Source organism: Tachypleus tridentatus, chromosome 13 (assembly GCF_004210375.1).
Source record: "Tachypleus tridentatus isolate NWPU-2018 chromosome 13, ASM421037v1, whole genome shotgun sequence".
Lineage (NCBI taxonomy): Eukaryota > Metazoa > Arthropoda > Merostomata > Xiphosura > Limulidae > Tachypleus > Tachypleus tridentatus.
Genome location: NC_134837.1, coordinates 272,889,536 through 272,914,216, shown reverse-complemented (window position 1 = coordinate 272,914,216; position 24,681 = coordinate 272,889,536). Strand labels below are relative to the sequence as shown.

At 33.8% G+C, this 24,681-nt stretch overlaps 1 protein-coding gene across 1 annotated transcript; it reads left to right on the top strand.

Moving 5' to 3' along the window:
- The first annotated feature begins 157 nt into the window (after nucleotides 1-157).
- On the top strand, nucleotides 158-24,681 carry LOC143236576 (glycine receptor subunit alpha-2-like). Its single transcript, XM_076474875.1, has 7 exons — nucleotides 158-178; nucleotides 1,666-1,889; nucleotides 9,555-9,637; nucleotides 11,929-12,072; nucleotides 19,320-19,534; nucleotides 21,887-22,069; nucleotides 24,037-24,681. Exons 1-7 carry the CDS (start codon nucleotides 158-160, stop codon nucleotides 24,304-24,306), a joined length of 1,140 nt encoding a protein of 379 aa, XP_076330990.1. The 3' UTR covers nucleotides 24,307-24,681.

Genomic DNA, 24,681 nt, shown 5'->3' with positions numbered 1-24,681 from the left:
GCGGCTTTATGCTAATAAGGAACAAACCAACTAAAACTACCGTTCCATGGAATTTGTAACTCACAAATTCCACGAGCTGGAGTGACCAATGTTGTCTGTTCTTGTGCTTGGTCATCAACTTTATTCCTCTTGGGTATGATAAGACTAGTGAGCCGAAATGCTGATTCAAAGGCTCAAGGTTCGAGCCACGAATGTGGCTATTAGTTATGGGCGTGTTATAAAAGTGACATTAATCCTATTTTTCAATTCTGGGTGTAGGATGGAACCCTCGCGTTGGTGGATGCTGTTGATTACATGGTTTTCTTCCAATTGATACAAGAGTTCGAAATTAAGGGCAACTATATACTGAACCCTTATCTGGTCATTTAGCCGATGTGCGCATGTGCTTTTTAATCATGCTTAAATTACAATCACTCTTATGTTTTCCACTTAATAGTGTTGCTGCTATAGAGTATTGTAAACAAAATGTTGCGTTTATTTATATTCAATATTTATTAATCATTTTCGAACTTTCTCAACTGGCTCGAACCTGTGATACAATTAGAGACTGCTCTTCCAGAACTAAAAGTTACGTTTAAACGTTTGATATTCGTAAAGATATTTAACAAATATTTATCAATCTTTTTTCCGTAACGCGACAGAAAAGACGTATAAGAAAGTACTGTTTAACAATTCCGCAGTATTTGTGGTCGATAGTACAGAACTTAAAAGAATTGCTTTTATAGGATAAAAGTTTGAAATAAAAACTTAACTGCATTCAAGGTTAATAAAAAGGCTGTTTCTTATTGTTTTGGATGTTGAATGTAAATGTAGAATTATTATTATTATTATTCGTTACTTTTTAAGAAAAATTTTCCAAGTACATGATGGCTTTGGAACGACTTTCGCATCCATTTTGATGAGCATACACTAGAGTTTCTCCGTTATAACTAGTGACAAAAATCTTAGATTACTCCACTGCATATGAAAGGTGGACTACAGTATCACATTTAGGCAACGAAGAGAAGCTAAACTCCTTTAGATTACCGTGATTCCGGTTTCTTCAGTTATCGGTTTCGTAAAAGAGGTAATTTATTCTGAGTTTTAAGAGTTTGTGAACGTTTGACAAAGATCCATAGTAACTTTAAATCCATGTTTGTTTCTAGTTAAAAAAACAAACCAAGAGATATTGCACAGTCTCAGTACAATGTCTTTTGGGGTCAGTAGGTCCTCTTTCGTAGCCATAACGAATTAGGGCGTTGCACCTGATTTGCTTGTAACGTGATTCTGGAGCCGGTTGTGATTTATTTCCTTTTTTTAATGTTACTTTTGTCACTGTACAGTTTAACGATCTTTACTATTCTTTAAAGCTCCCTCTAGATTTCTCTTTGGCAGTATGATACAACAAGGTAAGACATTTGATGTGAATCCAATATATAGATGCCAAGCATGTTGGCCATGATGTCATACAGCCAACACCTGCATTAGGATGTGAAACCCGTTCACATTACATGCGATTAACTGTAAATGCGAAATCAGTTTCGTTTCCATGTATTTTCTCTTTACAAATAATTTAAATAATATGTAAGTATTATGACCACTATAAGAAAATGAATTTCTCAAAAGGAAAACTACAAGAACGTGTAATTACCACCATGAGAATCATATGTGTATTTAATCTTTTAGACTTTCGAAGTACATCTAACCCTTCGCCATTGGTGGAAAGACAGCAGATTAGAGTTTAACAGATCCCTCGGAGAAGACGTAGTTGGTCAGTTATCACTGAGGAACTCAATATGGACACCAACCCTCTTCTTTCATAACGAGAAAGAAAGCGAATTAGTCCAAACCACCAAGGACAATGTTTATGTTAAAGTGGGCAGCAACGGTGAGGTGTATATGGCTGTAAGGTAGGTTCCACAATCCAGTATAAATGGTTATTTAGATTTGACAGTTCTTTATGTCATTTACTCTCAATTCTAAAGATAAATGTAAAACTTTCATTTCTTACTCGGCTATTTTGGAACTTTTGGACCATTTCACTAATTTTATCTTATATTCTATTAGCGGCTCAGAGAATGGCTCTTAGTTTCTTTGTCTTTGTTTTTAATCAAGAGCAGACTCTTTGCTCATAGCTCTGTAATTTCTTGACCGATTTGATATCTAATTAAAGTTTTGGACTCAGGAGATCAAACCCTTTCTATTAGATGTATTTGACCACACCTAAGGTCTCATAGATTAATTTACTCTAATCCTCTGTAAAAGAATTTCAATTTGAGGGTAGGCTGGTAGAGGTCCTGATGAGTAATAAATTGAATCGGGCTTACTCGCGCCTCTGCTTGGTATTGCTGACGCACAGAAATAAAGGTTTCATAGATTAATTTGCTTTAACCCTGCCTAAAGAAAGTGCCGCGGCTATTGAGAACTCCCTCTTGTTTCAATAGAAGTGAGAAACGATTGCAATAGTTTATTAACTTTGAAAGAGGTTGACATCGAACGGACATTTAATATTGAAAAGAAACTGTTCGTGCAACTTTATCAGATTTTTAATGAGTCCTTCACCCTTACTTGCTTGTTTGTTTGTTTTTGAATATCGCGCAAAGCTACACGAGGTCTATCTGCGCTAGCCGTTCCTAATTTTGCAGTGTAAGACTAGCGGGAAGGCAGCTAGTCATCACCACCCACCGCCAACTCTTGGGCTGCTCTTTTATCAACGAATAGTGGGGTTGACCGTCACTATATAACGCCCCCACGGCTGAAAGGGCGAGCATGTTTGGCGCGACCGGGATGCGAACCCGCGACCCTCAGATTACGAGTCGCACGCCTTTACACGCTTGGCCATGCCGGGCCCGCATCTACCGAAGAATAGTAGTAGTAAATCTGTAATATTCTGAATTAAAGACCTAATATTGTTTTTACAACTGGAGTTAAGGAAGGTTTAATAAAATGGGCAAACTGTTTAATTTATCCAGGTTTTTGTTTTATAAACAGTTTTTAGTCTAAACCTATTTAGTTCAACACAAATATATTTCAAGATGTCATCTTATTATAACATGCTCAAAGTTTCTTATCACACCGAGATGATTCACTTGTTGTGTTACATAACATTATAATAGTTAATTTATTTTTAAGGAACCCAGCCATTAGGCGGATTTCTTTCTTTGTTTGCTTTTTTAATTTCGCTCAAAGCTACTCAAGAACTATCTGCATTAACAATTTAGCAGTGTAAGACTAGTGGGAGGCAACTAACCCCTCACTACCCACTACCAGCTTTTGAGCTACACTTTTACTAACGAATAATGCGATCGATCGTCACAAAATAACACCCCCACGGCTTAAAAGAAAAGCATGTTTGATGTTTCAGGAACTCGAACCCGCAACCTTCAGATAGCAAGTCGAGTGTCGTAACCATCTGACCTTACTAGCCCTATCTTTACGTAGAAAGGCTCGAGCCCATATGTTATTGTCTTTTTTTTTACTCTCATATAGATTAATAGATTTGTCTAGATGCTGGTGGTCAACCTTTCGAGCCTACATGTCATTTCGTAACTAGCTACGCCCCCTTCATTTTATTGGTTGAAAAACCAGAAATTGTATTTTTTCCTGTGTCATTTCACCAAAACTGCAACCTCTTTCCTATGTGTTTCTGAACGAGAGATCTAGTTATTACGTAGCGTAGATTCTTAATAAATGAAGAAAAATACAGTGTACATTAAAAGACATATGAAGTATATTCAATGAGAATTTTTATCTGGCTTAATACACTGTTCCAGGAACAGGCATCAGTAATTCTTAGAATCCTCAAGTTATATCCTTGGTCGGAAACTTAAGTGTTAATAAACTTAAGTTATAACTTATTTCTCCTGGTGTACAATAACTGAAAAACGCACAGAGAAGTAGAAAACAAAATCCAAAAAATAACATGTGAACGAACTGATGTACACATTTTACGTCATTGTATTAAAACTTTATATGAATATTTCTTTGTTGGTAAATTAACATATTGCGTTTTATGTCGTTTGGTTTGGTTTTTAGCGCCAAACTACACAATCCATTATCTGCGCTTGTCTTTATCACAGGAAATCGAACCAAGAATTTTGGTGTTATATGACATTACAAACGTGCATTTTAGGCACGAAAAATCTATATTTAGGCTCGCAATCTAAGTTCGAAAGATTAAAGTAATTAGCTAATGATAGGATGTCTGTTGGTTTAGAAACACACACACACACATTGTATCTCATATTGAATTCATTATAGCTGCAGTTTTATGAAAATGTGAATGGTAACCAATTTCAATGACATGCCCTTTCACCGTTTTTACTTACATGAACAGCGCTCAATTTTTCTTTGTTCGTTCATGGAAGCAGAAACATATTTCGTTCCATATCGCATTTATGCATAATTCCAATTTCGAAAAGTCACGTGTTTTCTATCGCTATTACCACAACTATTACATTTAAAGTACACGAAACAAAAATACACCTGAATGTGGCCTATGTTTTAAGGTATGTAATTAGCATGTATTTATTTAAATAGAATACATCATCTCTTTTATGTTTAGGCCTGATTGTGAGGATTAACGAACTAGGCCTTTTCCAACGATAAACACGATAAACTGACATAGAAGTTTTCTATGGTAAAACAAATTTTTTAAAAATAAATTATATAATAATATTTTAAAATAATTCGTTTCAGAAAGCGTGAACGAAGTGTGGTATGTATTAAGAATGAAGATCTTAAATTATACTTAGGCCCAGCATGGCAAGGTGGTCACGGTGCTTGACTTGTAATCTGAGGGTCGCGGGTTGAAATCCCAGTAGCACCAAACATGCTCGCTCTTTCACTCGTGAGGGCGTTATAATGTAACGGTCAATCCCACTATTCGTTGGCAAAAGAGTAACCCAAGAGATGGCGGTGGCTGGTGATGACTAGTTGCCTTCCTTCTAGTCTTACACTGCTAAATTAAGTACGGCTAGTGCAGATAGCCCTCATGGAGCTTTGCGTGAAATTCAAAACAAACAAAGTTTGCCAAATTATATTTAATTGGACAGATGGCAATTTTTTTTAAGTTGTGGATGGGGGACGTTTAGGTAATTGCTGTTACATCGGATGGAGAGATATGTCATTAGTGTATTTCAATAAACCAGCAAAATGGTTTCAAAAGCTAGATTTAGTTGAGGAATGCGTTTTATTTCAAACTGAAGAAAGAATCGCCAGTAATAATGGATTTGGTAAATTGCTTGTTACTGATAATTCACCTACTGTATGTTTTTAATATTATCTTTAATGACCACTATTTTCTGAAAGAAATCCTTCTCGAGTGTAGGAACAGTCGACTGGTTATTTAAAGTTAAGTACAAAGCTACACTAGAGCTATCTGTGTTCTGCCCATTAAGGAATCAAATGAGGAGTTTTTCCTTTTGTAAATCTGACAACAAACCACTGGACCATAAGAGGCCAGTTGATGAGAAGCAAAATATATCAGACTGTCATTACTTACTGTCTAATCACTGAACAAAACGTTTTAATAGTCCTCGCAACACCACCTCCCGGTTTAAATGTCTCACCTATCCACCCTCAGAAATATAAGATTTGGTTTGTTTTGAATTTCGCGCAAAGCTACACGAGGGCTATCTGCACTAGCTGTCCCTAATTTACCATTGCAATATCAGAGGAAGGCAGCTAGTCATCACCACCAACCTCCAACTCTTGAGCTACTCTTTTATCAACAAATAGTGGGATTGACCGTTTGTTACAACACCCTTACGGCTGAAAGGGCGAGCATGTTTGGTGTGATGGAGATTCCAACCCGAGATCCCTCAGATTACGAGTCGAATGTCTTAACCACCTGGCCATGCCCAGCTTCAGAAACATAAAACTGTGACTAATGGAGAGGAGTCGTTATTTTAAAATCAGGTTTGAGCTTCATGTTGTAACATTTTCGGAAATCGTCTCTATATAAGGTAGTATTGTATATTCAGGAATTGACAGGCATATTTTCAACTCAAACTAACACCATCAAGAAATTGGAAGTTGACGCAAATATTGCTTCATAACTGCGAGGACTTACAGGAGATTACATTATTTCTAGCTGGACAGACTGGCACACCTTTTATGATAAGGACCCACAACACCTGATACATAATACTGACAAGTTGAAAATTTAATATGGTAATCATTGTACGTATGCTGGGGATTTGACGTTTTAGTCAAAACATTTTAGCGTCCTTGGGTTCTCACTCGGAAGTATGATAACCACCACCAGACAAAATGTCATTACAAGAATGTATCAAGTATTGTTGACAACCAGACAAAATGTTCTATATTGTCACTATAAGAATATGTCAGCTATTGTTTACGACCAAACTAAATGCTCTATAATGACATTACAAGAATGTATCAGGTATTGTTGACAACCAGACAAAATGTTCTATATTGTCATTATAAGAATATATCAGGTATTGTTGATTACAAGACTAAATGCTTTATTGTCACTATAATAGTGTATCAGGTATTCCTTAAAACAAAGCTAATGCCATCCATTAATCAAAGTTTATATTGAATTTTGATCTGACCTCATTTTATGGTATGTTTTATCTTCCTCACTGAAGAAGATGTCGGGACAGGAGCTATCCAAAGTGGTTGATATCTTTGGTTGAAGATCCAAAGTGTTCTAAATACTTGTGAGTGAGGAACCAATACTTTAATATGTGAATACTTACAGCAGTGTGGTATACCTGTAGATGAGGAAGGAACAGAGCAGTATGGTATACTTGTAGGTAAGAAGCTGGACAGATTTGGTATAGCTTTAGGTGAGGGAAAGCAGTGGTTTGTTATTCCTTAAGGTGAGGAACCAGACCTGTTTGATATATCTTTAGACGAGGAATTGGACAACCTGGTATATCTTTAGGTGAGTAAAGAGAGTTTTTTGATATATCTGTAGGTTAGGAGTCAGAATTATTTACCATATCATTAGATGAGCAGTCAAAGTAGTTTTGATGTACCTTTTGATGAAAAACCAGAACATTAGGGTAAACCTTAAGTAAGAAATAAGAACCGTTTTGTATCCCTTTAAGTGAGGAAAAGGATTGGTTTAGTATCCGTCTAGATGAGGAACCTGACATATTTGGCATTCTGTAAGGAAAAGAAAGACAGAGCAGTTTGGTACACCTATAGATGATGACCCAGTGCATTTGGCATATTTTCGACTGAATAACCAGAAGGTTGGCACACCTATAAGTAAGAACCTGAAACGTTTGACACACATTTACGTAAAAAGGCGGAAAACTAACTTTGCATAATGAGTCAGACACAACAAAATAACTTTGGGTAAGATGCTAGAAAATCTGACATATTAAGACAAAAGAAACTAATACTTAAAGGTTTAAAATTGTATTTTTGTTACACATTAAGCTTCCTATTTTAACAAAATAAACTATAATAAGAAAACCGTACAAGAGTTACTCTAACGTTGTATCGACATTATAAGCTCTTTCTTTGGGCTGCAGCTGAATTCTATTGTAACGTTTTCATGATCTCACTTTTGTTTTTCTTCAAAGCTTTTCTTTGGATAATTCAAGAGCACGATGCATTACTGGGTCTACAGTTCTCGAGTCTCAGTGAAATAAGGTTATCTTATTTTCAGTCTGATCTTTCGTATTTTTTTTATTATGATAACAACACTTTCTTACAAAATATCACTGAAACTATGCCATGACGTTGTAAATACTTTGACTTTTTATTGGGTATAAGTTTACAACCATATTAGTGTTTATTTCTTACACGTGAACCACGTGGGAAACTCTTGGCACACAAGGAAAGCTTTTCTACATTTGCATGTAAGCAATGGCTCGGCATGGCCAAATGGTGAGAGGGCGCTCGACTCGCAATCTGAGGCTCGCGGTTTCGAATCCTCGTTACACCACAGATGCTCGCCCTTTCAACCGTGTGGGAGCTATAATGTGACGATCAATCCCATTATTTGTTGATAAAAGAGTAGCTCAGAAGTTGGTGGTGAGTGGTGATGACTAGCTGCCTTCTCTCTAGTCTTATACTGCTAAATAAGGACGGCTAGTGCAGATAACCCTGGTGTAGCTTTGCGCAAAATTCAGAAACATTCTTCACGTTAGATATTTCGAGCGAACGGCCTTTCGAAATCGTTATTTCGAGTAGCCCCCTAATGGCTCAGCGGTATGTCTGCGGACTTACAACGCTAAAAACCGGATTTCGATACCCGTGGTGGGCAGAATACAGATAGCCCATTGTGTAGCTTTGTGCTTAATTCAAAACAACAAAACAACAGTATTATTTCGAGTATTAAAACATGTAACTACATCGTTGTCAAACCACTCAGGGACAGTGGTAAGTTTACTGATCTACAACGCTAAAATACGGTGTTCCATTCCTTCACTGTGGACATAGCAGTTAGCTTAATGCAACAAACAAACCAGAAGGGTGATCGTATCTTGTTGACAAGATGATTTTCAGTTTATCGTCTCAGAAATTGTTTAATTTGAATTAGTTTTGATAAAACCCACAAGGTTAATCTATGTGTGTATGTATATAAAGTAAAAATTTAAAAATTAAACATGTATGTCAAATATCTCCCTATTTATCAATAATGTAAACTGAACATTTCTCTCAAAGGTGTTAGTGACTTTGTTAGTGTTAGTGACTTCGCTTTGAGCGTGTTAGCTATGTTCTTGAACTACTCGAACGTTAAACCTTCTGACTTTTCCAGTGTTAAACAAACGCATATACACCGATTTGGAATTCAGATGTACTTGAATAAAATAATGAAATGAAATGGCGTTGACCGGTAACTATACTAGTAAATTTGCACGTGTACACGTGGTCATCACGTATAAGACGTACTTTGTTCTAGAAAGTGTCTGTATTTAACGTGTTTTGCTGTTTTACCTAACACAACGTTGGGCGTATCATCTCTCAACTGTAACATTTCACGTGGCTTCACTATTGGAAGTAACGTTCAAAACAGCCTAGTTCTGGTAGTAACGTCACGTCTTAAAGCAACAACATTTTACTAATGTTTTAAATGTTTGTAACATTTAATCCTAACCTTTGGCCAAAGAAATGTTAGGTGACATTTTATGTCTCTGATCAGTATGATTTAACCAGAAAGTGTTGGGTGACAGTTTGTGTCTTTGATTCGTATGATTTAACTACAAAGTGCTAGTTAACATCTCTAGTTGGTATGGTTTAACTACAAAATGTTAGTTGACACTTTGTGTCTCTGATTGGTATGGTTTAATTCCGAAGTGCTAGGTGACATTTTGCGTCTCTGATTGGTTTGATGTATCTACATAATGTTAGGTGACATTTTGTATGTTTGATTGGTATGGTGTACCAACATAATGTTAGGTGACATTTTGTGTCTCTGATTGGTTTGGCATACCTACATAATGTTAGGTGACATTTTGTGTCTCTGATTGGTATGGTGTATCTACATAATGTTAGGTGACATTTTGTGGTTTAGACTGGTATGCTGCTTTCGTTGACACAAGTAAGGACATAAAATGAAACAGTTCATCATTATTTCTAATTCATTTCAGGTTTCGTCTTACTTTGTCCTGTCCAATGAACCTGGTGAACTATCCCATGGACACACAGCATTGTTCAATATTTATAATGAGTTGTAAGTATGCGTTACGTGTTTATGTTCAATATTTATAATGAGTTGTAAGTATGCGTTACGTGTTTATGTTCAATATATATAATGAGTTGTAAGTATGCGTTACGTGTTTATGTTCAATATTTATAATGAGTTGTAAGTATGCGTCACGTGTTTATGTTCAATATATATAATGAGTTGTAAGTATGCGTTACGTGTTCATGTTCAATATATATAATGAGTTGTAAGTATGCGTCACGTGTTCATGTTCAATATATATAATGAGTTGTAAGTATGCGTTACGTGTTTATGTTCAATATATATAATGAGTTGTAAGTATGCGTTACGTGTTTATGTTCAATATATATAATGAGTTGTAAGTATGCGTCACGTGTTCATGTTCAATATATATAATGAGTTGTAAGTATGCGTTACGTGTTTATGTTCAATATATATAATGAGTTGTAAGTATGCGTTACGTGTTTATGTTCAATATATATAATGAGTTGTAAATATGCGTTACGTGTTTATGTTCAATATATATAATGAGTTGTAAGTATGCGTCACGTGTTTATGTTCAATATATATAATGAGTTGTAAATATGCGTTACGTGTTTATGTTCAATATATATAATGAGTTGTAAGTATGCGTTACGTGTTTATGTTCAATATATATAATGAGTTGTAAATATGCGTTACGTGTTTAGACTTTTGTTTATTGCTTTCATAATTTTACTAAATAATAAATGGTAATAAAATTATGATATATATAAATAGAGTTGTCATGCGCTTATCAGACGATAACACTGTTGCTCACGTTCAAAATGTAAATTTCACAAGAACAAAACAATCATAAAATGTGCATTATGACTCTCGGATGACGTCAGTTTCAAGTGTTCTATCATTTTCTCTATTTCTTCCGCTAAAACATCCAAAATGGATAACTAGTGAATCTCGTTGTATTATATAAACTAAATTGTTTTTTGTGTGTGTGTATGCACAAAGCTTGTGTTGTTTTACTATGTACTTTAATGTTATATTAATAATTTAGTTTTAATTTCCTTACTGATTTAATTCTTTTTATGTAGTTTACCGTTAAAATTTTGTTTATTTGTTTTGAATTTCGCGCAAAGCTATTCGAGGACTATCTGCGCTAGCCGTCCCTAATTTAGCAGTGTAAGACTGGAGGGAAAGCAGCTAGTCATCACCACCCACCGCCAACTCTTGGGCTACTCTTTTACCAACGAATAGTGGGATTGACCGTACATTATAACGCCCCCACGGCTGAAAGGGCGAGCATGTTTGGTGCGAACGGGATTCGAACCCGCGACCCATCGGATTACGAGTCGAACGCCTTAACACGCTTGGCCATGCCGGGCCCGTTAAAATTTTTGTATTTCACAATCTTCGAGTCAGTGATCGAAGCGCCCTCTATCTGTTTTTAGAATATTTTTATTTAGTGTAAAAACAACAACTGTACTTGTAATAAAAGAAAAGCTGTATTTTTATAAAACTGTGACGTTCCCCGCTAGTACAGCGGCATGCCTATGGATTAACAACTCTAAAATCAAGGGTTCGATTCCCCTTGATGGACTCAGCAGATGGCCTGATGTGGCTTTGCTATAAGAAAAACATACACACAAAGCTTTGATGCGTATATGGATTGTTCTACTATATTTTATGCTTCCACATACGCATTTGTTCGTGTAGATATTTTAAGTATTATTTATTGGCAACAAAGAGTTATTTCTTTAGGTTTAGATTTTATCGATAGATACGTTATGACGACTGTTGGTCAGTGTTACGTTATTGTATTACTGTTTTGTTTTGTTTTCTAATTTCGCGCAATGCTACACAAGAGCTTTCTGCGCTAGCCGTCCCTAATTTAGCAGTGTAAGACTGGAGGTAAGGCAGCTAGTTATTACCATCCACCGTCAACTCTTTGGCTACTCTTTTATTTACGAATAGTGGGATTGACCGTCACATATAACGCCCCTCGGATAAAATAGCGAGCATGTTTGGTGTGACGGGGATTCGAACCTGCGACCCTCGGGTTACTGACTGTTAGGAGACTAAAGATACGTCTGAAATGTCATTTTTACACTTTCTTTATTTTGAAACTGGAATGGGCATGTTAAGATTAATGTGAGAGAAATAAACACTTACAATTTTAGGGTTGTGAGTTTCTAATGTGTACCAGCTTTCAATGTTTAAAATTTTAAGGGTTAAACGAGTTTTATAGGAGTTCTATTGTGTTTAATTTTTAAACTATAATTTGTATATATGGTATTTTCGGCAACTCTGATACCTGGTAGGGTTCTATGACGTCAGCATGCTGATACTAAAGTGGAAGGACCATGAGAAATGCCTGATTCTTCCTTCGTTTAGTCTGCCTGAGCATTTTCTGGACTCAAGTAGTATTACGTGTGACGACAAAGTCACAAGCTACAGCACTTTAGGTAAGTTACCATGGAAGCTAAGTTTTAAGGTTAAGAAGATAAACACAATAAAAAGAATAGTTTTATGTGCGTGTGACTTGCAAAACTAAAGCAATAAGTCTGAAACAGAGGTAGGGGGCGAATTCCACGGTGAGGACATGCAGAGTTCTTAAGAAAGTAACACAGAATTACAAGTTTTGGAAACATAGAATTATTTTATTTTATGGTTTTCTTAATTTGTACCAAAAGCCTAACTTACAAATAACGAATTAGAGTTGACTTTAAATTCGTTTAAGTTCTAGTGATGTTTTTACGGAATTACTACTCAAACATCGGGAGTTCGATTCCCCCCACAAATAGACAGAGGGAAAATAGCCCAATGAGTAGCTTTGTACTGAGTAAACAGTTGCTCTATAATACATCGAATGTTTGTTTGTTTGTTTTTTGAGTTTCCTGCAAAGCTACACTAGGGCTTTTCTGCACTAGCTTTCCCCAGTTTAGCAGCGTACGACTCGAGGAAAGGCAGCTAGTCATCATCATCCACCGACAACTTTTGGGCTACTCTTTTACCAATAAATAGTGGGATTGACCGTAACATTATAACGCCCCCACGGCTGAGAGGGTGAGCATGTTTAGTGTGACGGGGATTCGAACCCTGGACCCTCAGATCACGAGTCGAGCGCTTTAACCACCTGGCCATGCCGAGCCACATCGAATGAATTGGCTTGTGTACGTGAAAAACAGGCATCGTCTTATACTTGTGGCTTTATCTATTCTGGTACGTTTAATAACTTCATTTATTTATTTGTTAAACACAAAGTTACACAATCCACCAACTTCTAGATATTTATTATTAGCTCTGCAATTCAAGTAAAATTCTAGAATTTGCCACTTTGGAAGGAGTACTACTACGACATTATTTATAAGTACAGTGATTAATAAACCTTTTCATTTATACTGTACTAATAAACCTGTATCATTTATATTTGTACTGATGTATTTCGGCCCGGCATGGCTAGGTGGGTTAAGGCGTTCGACTCGTAATCTGAGGATCGTCGGTTCGAATTCCAGTCGCACCAAACATCCTAGCCCCTTCTAGCCGTGGGGGCGTTATAATGTGACGGTCAATCTCATTATTCGTTGGTAAAAGAGTAGCCCAAGCGTTGGCAGTGGGTGGTGATGACTAGCTACTTACTAAATTAGGGACGGTTGGCACAGATAGCCCTCTAGTAGTTTTGCGCGAAATTCAAAACCAACCAAACAAACTAATGTAATTCATCATTCCTTTAATTCACATTTAATATTTGTTTTATTTAAGTTTCTAGCAGTTCGTGGTACTTTAGAAACACGACAGGGGGCTAATTAGTGGGTCAGACTTGTATTGTTGTTACGTGACTTCTGTTGGTCCGGCAAAACGGATAATCCAGCAAAACTTTGGAACCAAGGGTGTCAGAAAATCCTTGTTGTACCTGTACTATATTCACCATTACCGAAATGTTATGAAATCACTGATAAAAGCATTAAGTGCAAAGCACATTAACATACTCCAACATATAAACATACCCCAACATTTAAACATACTGCTACGCTACGCCTAAGCAAATACCGAATTAGTGTGAAATTGTGAATTTAATAAAACAGTCATATACGCATGCTGAATAAATAAAGTATTAAGTTACTCCTTCTCTCCTACGGACGCCCAAGCGTATCTCAACATCTGAGCATGCTTTACGATTATAGATCTACACGTGAACATATCCCAACATCTAAGCATGTTTCAGTATCATAGATCTTCATGTGAACATATCCCAATATTTAAACATACTGTTACGCCTAGATACTCCCCCAACTGTAAACACACCCCAACACCTAAAGATACCCCAACATATAAACACACCCCACACACCTAAAAATAGTCTTTAACTTTGAGCGTGAAAATATGAGTGTAACAATCTGCATTTGAATATAGGAAAATATAAAACATGACCATAAAATCTCAATACAAATAATTATTAGTAAAAACTGACAAAAAGAATCGTTTCATAAAAAGCATATGAAATAATTCAATAAATACGTTATCTTAAACAACTTGAGACGTAAAGTGAGAGCAAAAATCGTCTTCCGGAAAAGTTCACGGCTCTTTATTCAACCGTTAAAGTATTTAGATGTCTTGATAGAGCTCGATAGCTTGTTTCAAATTTCCATGACTCTTGAATAATTTTTAAACTTATTAACTTATTTACGGTAAGCATCACAGACACAATTATTATTGGTATTAGCCCTGATCAAAACATTCACTATAGCTAATTATTATTATTGTTATTATTATTAGTACTAGACCTGATCAAAACATTCACTATAGCTAATTATTATTATTATTATTATTATTATTGGTACTAGCCCTGATCAAAATATTCACTATAGCTAATTATTATTATTGGTACTAGCCCTGATCAAAACATTCACTACAGCTAATTATTATTATTATTATTAGTACTAGCCTTGATCAAAACATTTACTATAGCTAATCATTATTATTATTATTGGTACTAGCCCTGATCAAAACATTCACTACAGCTAATTATTATTATTATTAGTAGTACTAGCCTTGATCAAAACATTTACTATAGCTAATCATTATTATTATTATTGGTACTAGCCCTGATCAAAATATTCACTATAGCTAATTATTATTATTATTATTATTGGTACTAGCCCTGATCAAAATATTCACTATAGCTAATTATTATTATTATTATTATTGGTACTAGCCCTGATCAAAACATTCACTACAGCTAATTATTATTATTATTATTAGTACTAGCCCTGATCAAAACATTCACTATAGCTAATTATTATTATTATTGGTATTAGCCCTGATCAAAACATTCACTATAGCTAATTATTATTATTATTATTATTGGTACTAGCCCTGATCAAAACATTCACTACAGCTAATTATTATTAGTAGTAGTAGTACTAGCCCTGATCAAAACATTCACTATAGCTAATTATTATTATTGTTATTATTATTAGTACTAGCCCTGATCAAAACATTCACTACAGCTAATTATTATTATTATTAGTAGTAGTAGTACTAGCCCTGATCAAAACATTCACTATAGCTAATTATTATTATTATTGGTACTAGCCCTGATCAAAATATTCACTATAGCTAATTATTATTATTATTATTGGTACTAGCCCTGATCAAAACATTCACTACAGCTAATTATTATTATTATCATTAGTACTAGCCCTGATCAAAACATTCACTATAGCTAATTATTATTATTATTATTATTGGTATTAGCCCTGATCAAAACATTCACTATAGCTAATTATTATTATTGTTATTATTATTGGTACTAGCCCTGATCAAAACATTCACTACAGCTAATTATTATTATTATTAGTAGTACTAGCCCTGATCAAAACATTCACTATAGCTAATTATTATTATTGTTATTATTATTAGTACTAGCCCTGATCAAAACATTCACTATAGCTAATTATTATTATTATTATTATTGGCACTAGCCCTGATCAAAACATTCACTACAGCTAATTATTATTATTATTAGTAGTACTAGCCCTGATCAAAACATTCACTATAGCTAATTATTATTATTGTTATTATTATTAGTACTAGCCCTGATCAAAACATTCACTATAGCTAATTATTATTATTATTATTATTGGCACTAGCCCTGATCAAAACATTCACTATAGCTAATTATTATTATTATTATTGGCACTAGCCCTGATCAGAACATTCACTACAGCTAATTATTATTATTATTATTAGTACTAGCCCTGGTCAAAACATTCACTATAGCTAATTATTATTATTATTATTATTGGTATTAGCCCTGATCAAAACATTCACTATAGCTAATTATTATTATTATTATTATTATTGGTACTAGCCCTGATCAAAACATTCACTACAGCTAATTACTATTATTATTTTTAGTGCTAGCCCTGATCAAAACATTCACTATAGCTAATTATTATTATTGTTATTATTATTAGTACTAGCCCTGATCAAAACATTCACTATAGCTAATTATTATTATTATTATTATTGGCACTAGCCCTGATCAAAACATTCACTATAGCTAATTATTGCTATTATTATTAGTACTAGCCCTGATCAAAACATTCACTATAGCTAATTATTATTATTATTATTATTGGCACTAGCCCTGATCAAAACATTCACTATAGCTAATTATTATTATTATTATTGGTACTAGCCCTGATCAAAATATTCACTATAATACAATGTATTCTTCTTACTTTTTTTAATCTTAGGGATTTCGTCATTTTTAGTACGTTCGTTCTTAGATACGTTTTCGTCCGTAATCCCAATAATACTATAGAGTATTTTCTTAAAACAAAAAAAAAGTTTGGTTTGAATTTCGCTCAAAGCTGCACGAAAGCTAGTTGTGCTATAACTTCTTAATTTGTCAGTAATAGACCAGAGAGAAGGCAAGTAGTCAGCACCACCCACAGTCAACTCTTGGGCTTTTCTTTTACTAACGAATAGTTAAACTGATCGTAATATTATAACGCACCTGTAGCTGAAATGGCAAGGACCTTTGGGGTGATAGCAATTTGAGCCTATTGCTCCTAAATACCGGACCATGTTCGACAAAAAAAAAAAAAAAAAAGAAAAAAGAAATCTCTATTGGCAGAGAAATTATTTTCTGCAAATTGTATTAAAGGTGATATACTCGAAATCTCGTTGTTTTTATTTTAATAGGAACTCAGTAATATACGACGAATGTTTCTTTCAATAGTAATTCAAATAAAATTAAACTCAATTAAATAACATAAGCATTGTTTTTGTTATAATAAAAGTTTAGTACTATAGGTGGTGCTTTTGTTTTAATAATGATTCAGTACTGTAGGTGGTGCTTTTGTTTTAATAATGATTCAATACTATAGGTGGTGTTTTTGTTTTAATAATGATTCAATACTATAGGTGGTGTTTTTGTTTTAATAATGATTCAATACTATAGGTGGTGTTTTTGTTTTAATAATGATTCAATACTATAGGTGGTGCTTTTGTTTTAATAATGATTCAGTACTGTAGGTGGTGCTTTTGTTTTAATAATGATTCAATACTATAAGTGATGTTTTTGTTTTAATAATGATTCAATACTATAGGTGGTGTTTTGTTTTAATAATGATTCAGTACTGTAGGTGGTGCTTTTGTTTTAATAATGATTCAATACTATAAGTGATGTTTTTGTTTTAATAATGATTCAATACTATAGGTGGTGTTTTTGTTTTAATAATGATTCAATATTATAGGTGGTGCTTTTGTTTTAATAATGATTCAGTACTGTAGGTGGTGTTTTGTTTTAATAATGATTCAATACTATAGGTGGTGTTTTTGTTTTAATAATGATTCAATACTATAGGTGGTGTTTTTGTTTTAATAATGATTCAATACTATAGGTGGTGTTTTTGTTTTAATAATGATTCAATACTATAGGTGGTGCTTTTGTTTTAATAATGATTCAGTACTGTAGGTGGTGTTTTTGTTTTAATAATGATTCAGTACTGTAGGTGGTGCTTTTGTTTTAATAATGATTCAGTACTGTAGGTGGTGTTTTTGTTTTAATAATGATTCAGTACTGTAGGTGGTGTTTTTGTTTTAATAATGATTCAGTACTGTAGGTGGTGTTTTGTTTTAATAATGATTCAATACTATAGGTGGTGTTTTTGTTTTAATAATGATTCAATACTATAGGTGGTGTTTTTGTTTTAATAATGATTCAATACTATAGGTGGTGTTTTTGTTTTAATAATGATTCAGTACTGTAGGTGGTGTTTTTGTTTTAATAATGATTCAATACTATAGGTGATGTTTTTGTTTTAATAATGATTCAATACTACAAGTGGTGTTTTGTTTTAATAATGATTCAATACTATAGGTGGTGTTTTTGTTTTAATAATGATTCAATACTATAGGTGATGTTTTTGTTTTAATAATGATTCAATACTACAAGTGGTGTTTTGTTTTAATAATGATTCAATACTATAGGTGGTGTTTTTGTTTTAATAATGATTCAATACTATAGGTGGTGTTTTTGTTTTAATAATGATTCAATACTATAGGTGGTGCTTTTGTTTTAATAATGATTCAGTACTGTAGGTGGTGTTTTTGTTTTAATAATGATTCAGTACTGTAGGTGGTGCTTTTGTTTTAATAATGATTCAGTACTGTAGGTGGTGTTTTTGTTTTAATAATGATTCAGTACTGTAGGTGGTGTTTTTGTTTTAATAATGATTCAGTACTGTAGGTGGTGTTTTGTTTTAATAATGATTCAATACTATAGGTGGTGTTTTTGTTTTAATAATGATTCAATACTATAGGTGGTGTTTTTGTTTTAATAATGATTCAATACTATAGGTGGTGTTTTTGTTTTAATAATGATTCAGTACTGTAGGTGGTGTTTTTGTTTTAATAATGATTCAATACTATAGGTGATGTTTTTGTTTTAATAATGATTCAATACTACAAGTGGTGTTTTGTTTTAATAATGATTCAATACTATAGGTGGTGTTTTTGTTTTAATAATGATTCAATACTATAGGTGATGTTTTTGTTTTAATAATGATTCAATACTACAAGTGGTGTTTTGTTTTAATAATGATTCAATACTATAGGTGGTGTTTTTGTTTTAATAATGATTCAATACTATAGGTGGTGTTTTTGTTTTAATAATGATTCAGTACTGTAGGTGGTGTTTTTGTTTTAATAGAAGTTCGATGCTAAAGGTCATGTTTTTGTTGTATTTTTTAACGATGTTCATTACCATTGTCGTGTTTATTGCTCTAATAAGCAACATAAATTTTAAAAACAAATCTAACCTTTCTTTTGAAGAGATGGAAAGCGTAACCAAAACAACAAAATGCATCTGATAGGGACAGCTATTTTCAGAATTCTGAACGAAAAGGAGTTTGATTTATATTTCCGGGAAAGTTATGCCCAGAAACTAATTGTGGAAACATTTTATTCGATAGATAATAATGACAGTGTTTATGTTTACTTGTTGAATATTTTTAAAGTAGTAGAAGGGGTCTAAGTGTCCGTAGTTATTAAGGACAGTTTACCAAACGTGACCCTGCAAAACTTAAAGTTGCAGTAAATGTAATTTTCATTAAGAGCTCACGTGATAAGAAATTCGAATATTAGGACTTCTTATAATTATGTTAAGATAAAACGTTAACGTAAATTTATTGTAAATTAGGAAACTACAGCGGTTTGAAAGCATTGTTTACGTTGGAACGGGAGTTCAAGTACTACATGATCGAGGTCTACGTTCCTGTCATGCTACTCGTCATTGTCTCGTGGATTTCCTTCTGGTTGGACATTCACGCTGTTCCCGCGCGAGTAGCTCTAGGGATTACCACTATCTTGACTGTTATCACAAACTCACGTGGCGTTAAAGACTCCATTCCCAGGGTAAGAAATATATTACTGATGCAGAGGAAAGCTACACAGAAATGGTAAAGGTCAAACTGGTCAGAAAGGTCGTGTTTAATTATTTAACATATTTGTGTAGTTTACAAAAGATTGTTTTACCACCGTTGAGATTTCATGTGCGAATGGTAAATTACATAAATGTTATTTGTTTATCGTTTGAAATATAAAATATATATTATTTACCTAAAAACATGGTAACGTACAGTACACAAATTATTAACAAAATCACATTACTTATTTGTAGATTCCGAAGTCAAATTCTCGAAACTTCCTGTTTCACACAACAACATTTAACACTTACATTTAGATGTTAAAACAATTCATCAAAGTGTAGTGTTTATATTACAGAACAAGTTAAACATCAATAATTGATGTCCTGTTATGGCTGGAAATACATACTCAGAATGACTCATGAAAACTGATTTATCTCAAGTCTGACAACGACCGTAAGAGTAAACATGACAAAGATGGTTTATTTAGTTGGTCAACTAACAAAAATTCCAGAGAAAATACATTTATTATACCAAAAACACAGCGAGAATAATCTATTTATTGCTTTAAAACATGAGTGACAGTTCATTTATTGTTGTAAAACATGATGTGTACATATATTACAATAAAAACATAATATGCACATATATTACAGAGAAAAACATGATGTGTACATATATTCCAGTAAAAACACGATGTATACATATATTATAATAAAACATGATGTGTACATATATTACAGTAAAAACATATGTAAATATATATCAGTGAAAAACATGATGTGTACATATATTCCAGTAAAAACATGATGTGTACATATATTCCAGTAAAAACACGATGTATACATATATTATAATAAAACATGATGTGTACATATATTACAGTAAAAACATATGTAAATATATATCAGTGAAAAACATGATGTGCACATATATTCCAGTAAAAACACGATGTGTACATATATTACAATAAAACATGATGTGTACATATATTACAATAAAAACACGATGCGTACATATATTACAGTAAAAACATGATGTGTACATATACTACAGTGAAAACACCATATGTACATATATTACAGTAAAAACATGATGTGTACATATATTCCAGTAAAAACACGATGTGTACATATATTACAATAAAACACGATGTGTACATATATTACAGTAAAAACATGATGTGTACATATATTACACTAAAAACATGATGTGTACATATATTCCAGTAAAAACACGATGTGTACATATATTACAATAAAACATAATGTGTACATATACTACAGTAAAAACATGATGTGTACAGATATTACAGTAAACACATGATGTGTACATATACTACAGTGAAAACACGATATGTACATTTATTATAGTACAGAAAAGACTGAAAGTATTCACATGTAATGATTAAAACAACAAATTAATTAATTAATCAGTTTCTTGAAACAAACAATCGTTAAAAGAATCCAATTACTATAATAAAACATGACTACAATATTCAGTGCACTGTCACAGATAATTAATGTAAAATATGACAAAGGAAAAAGAAATCTAGTTTTGCAATAAAAATATTTCAACGAAAATCTATTTGGTGAAGTTACAACGTGACAAGGACAGTCCACGTATTAAAATTACAACGTGACAAGGATAGTACGCGTATTAGAATTACAACGTGACAAGGACAGTCCACGTATTAAAATTACAACGTGACAAGGACAGTCCACGTATTAGAATTACAACGTGACAAGGACAGTCCACGTATTAGAATTACAACGTGACAAGGACAGTTCACGTATTAAAATTACAACGTGACAAGGACAGTCCACGTATTAGAATTACAACGTGACAAGGACAGTCCACGTATTAAAATTACAACGTGACAAGGATAGTCCACGTATCAGAATTACAACGTGACAAGGATAGTACACGTAATAGAATTACAACGTGACAAGGATAGTCCACGTATTAAAATTACAACGTGACAAGGATAGTACACGTATTAGAATTACAACGTGACAAAGATAGTACACGTATTAGAATTACAACGTGACAAAGATAGTCCACGTATTAAAATTACAACGTGACAAGGATAGTACACGTACTAGAATTACAACGTGACAAGGATAGTACACGTACTAGAATTACAACGTGACAAGGATAGTACACGTATTAGAATTACAACGTGACAAAGATAGTACACGTATTAGAATTACAACGTGACAAGGATATTCCATTTAATATAAAAAGAAATAAGACAAGAGGAACAGATTTATTTAATGACAAAAACATCTAATGTTAAACCCGAGCAAAGAGATTCAAATGTTTTTTCTAATACCGCCAGGTGTCCTACATCAAAGCTGTCGATGTGTGGTATCTCAGCTGTACTCTTCTTGTGTTCTTTGCCTTTCTGGAGTTTCCTCTTGTCAACTTCATCGCAAGAAAAGCCAGGAGTAAGATGGCGGCGCAGATGACTAATTCTGGTAACCAAAATTCTTCGGATCAAAACCCAAACCGGATTTTTCAGGTTTGTGAAGGCATAGAATGTTAATCGCCATAATATTATTGTAGTTAATTGGGGGTTAATTAATTTTCTCAGCGCCAGAAACCGAGTTTAGATATCCGTGGTGAGCCAAGCAAAGATGGCTTTGTACCTAGATTAAACTAAACAAACAAACAAAAATAACTATTTTTAAGTTTGATGTTTTATCATGCATGAGTTTCCTGAGGATATTGTGATGTTCTACCTGAACTGGAACAAAGCAGTCTTTAGAGAGAAATATTATATCTTGGACACAGTGAACCTAAAGTTTTGGAACAACATAAAACTGTCGAAGTTTGTCTTCTAAAACCATAAGGGCCTGAAGTGAGTTAGTGGTTAACGCACTTGTGCTATTAATCTGAGAGTTTTAGGTTTATGTACCGTTGTCTCAGTAACACAATTCGCACTTTGGGCTTTGGACACGTTATAAGGATGGCTTGCTGTTCGGACAGACAAGAATAGTTCAAGGGTTGGCGGCAGGTGCTGTTTACTAACTGCTTTCCTTGTAGTCATTCAGTTAAACATTGTTATGCACAGATGCCTCTTGGCTATATTTGCGCTAAAAGTTTGAATAAAAGATAAAAACTTAGAATTACAAACAATTTGATAACCATATTTCATCAAACCAACCGGACTTACCCATTTTTTTGTTAAACCAACCAGACTTACCTCATCTTTTATTAAACCAACCGGACTTACACTATCTTTTATTAAACCAACCAAACTTACATTATCTTTTATTAAACCAACCAGACTTACCTCATCTTTTATTAAACCAATTGGACTTACCCATAGTTTTTTCAGACGAAAAGAAAGCCAACATTTCACTATAAGTAAGTGTTTTAGTAAAGGACGGGGTATTTTACTTCCATTTTACTCTAAGTTGGTGCACTAACACGTCAATAAATAGTTACTTAGTTTTCTAAGTTAAAAATATATGTCTCCTGTAGGTCAGCAGTAAGAACATACAGCGCTAAAACCCAGGGATCGATTCCTCGAGATGAACTTTGCGTTGCTCTGTATTAGGAAAATAACCTCAGCATCAATCGTCTTCAAAAATGGACTTCCGGATTTTATTGAAAAGAAAGCAAATTATCTTTTCCTTAACGTCTACCGTTTATTATTGTCTTAAAACAATTTTTGTTTTTCTTAATGTCAAAATAGCACTGAGTAATGCAGTTTTTATATGCTTTATCAACCGACACAGAATGTTTTTATTTCGTTTCTGTTTGTGTAGTAAACAATGCACACGTGTCTATTTCTGTGGATTACAAACCACAATGATACAATGCACACGTGTCTATTTCTGTGGATTACAAACCACAATGATACAATGCACGTGTTGTTTGATTCTCTGTTCAATTCTGCCCAGAACTACTAGGAGCTATCTATACTGGCCGTCCATAATTTAGAACTGGTGGTTGTAAAGAAAGCTAGTCAACGCCACCTACCGTAAACCCTTGGGCTTCACTGCAGAAAAAGTTAGCATGTTCGATAGTGATAATTAAGATGGTGGTAGCGAAGCGATAAGTCTTGAAGTGGGTCATCAGAAATTTGAAAATAAAAACATTTTTAAAAGAAAATAATAAAAAAGAAATTACAAAAATAAATGTGAAAAGGGGAAAAAATTTTGAAAAATTATTTAAGTTAAAACTCAACTTGAAAGATCCTTAGCACTAACTTAACACTAACCGAAATTAAATAAAGATGTTATCAGTGGGAAAGAAAAGAACCCAAGGAGGTTGTAGGAAGGCCAGTTGTTCAGACATCTCGTAACTTCTGATTACACTGGTAAATAAATATAGAGAAACAGATTTGTGTAAGATTTTAGAATGTCATTAAACCTAAAGTAGTCTGTTTCTATGGTTTATATATATATGATTACATAAGATAACGTATATATGGATCTAGGTATGATCTCATATATATATGTGTATGTTGATATCACTTAGGTCGTGCGACCATCGGGACACACCAATAAAGTGTCAGATAGGAGCCACAGTAAAAAACCTCAATTTAACATAACACCGGAAGACCTGATTAAGACCTTGGAAGACAGTGACGATGACGAAGACGAAGAAATCAGTTTTGATATTTTGAAATATTTACCAATGGCGACCGAAGAATTAGCTCGTTCCATAGATCGTTTCTGTAGGGGTTTGTTTCCGCTTATATTTGCGCTGTTTAATCTCGTCTACTGGATCACGTGGTCACATAAGTAATCGTGCGCGTGTGTTGTTATGTTATTTGATTTTTGACATCTATGTGTTGTTTGTTTATAGTTTGGAATTAAGCACAAAGCTAAGCAATGGGCTGTTTGTATTCTGCCCACTATGGGTATCGAAACCTGGTTTCTAGCGGTGCGAGTCCGCAGACATGCCGCTGGGGGCAGCATCTTGTGAGAGTAAGTAATGAGATTTAAAATCGTTCGGTCTTTATCTTCGAAACTGGTGAATCATGTATTCCAAAATCGATTAATCACTTTTGTTCATTCTTAAACCCTGCAGTGGCTTAGTCGGAAACTACAGAATTTGTAACGCTAAAATTCAGGGCTCGATCTCTCTGATAGACACAACACGGATAATCTGTGACGTAAC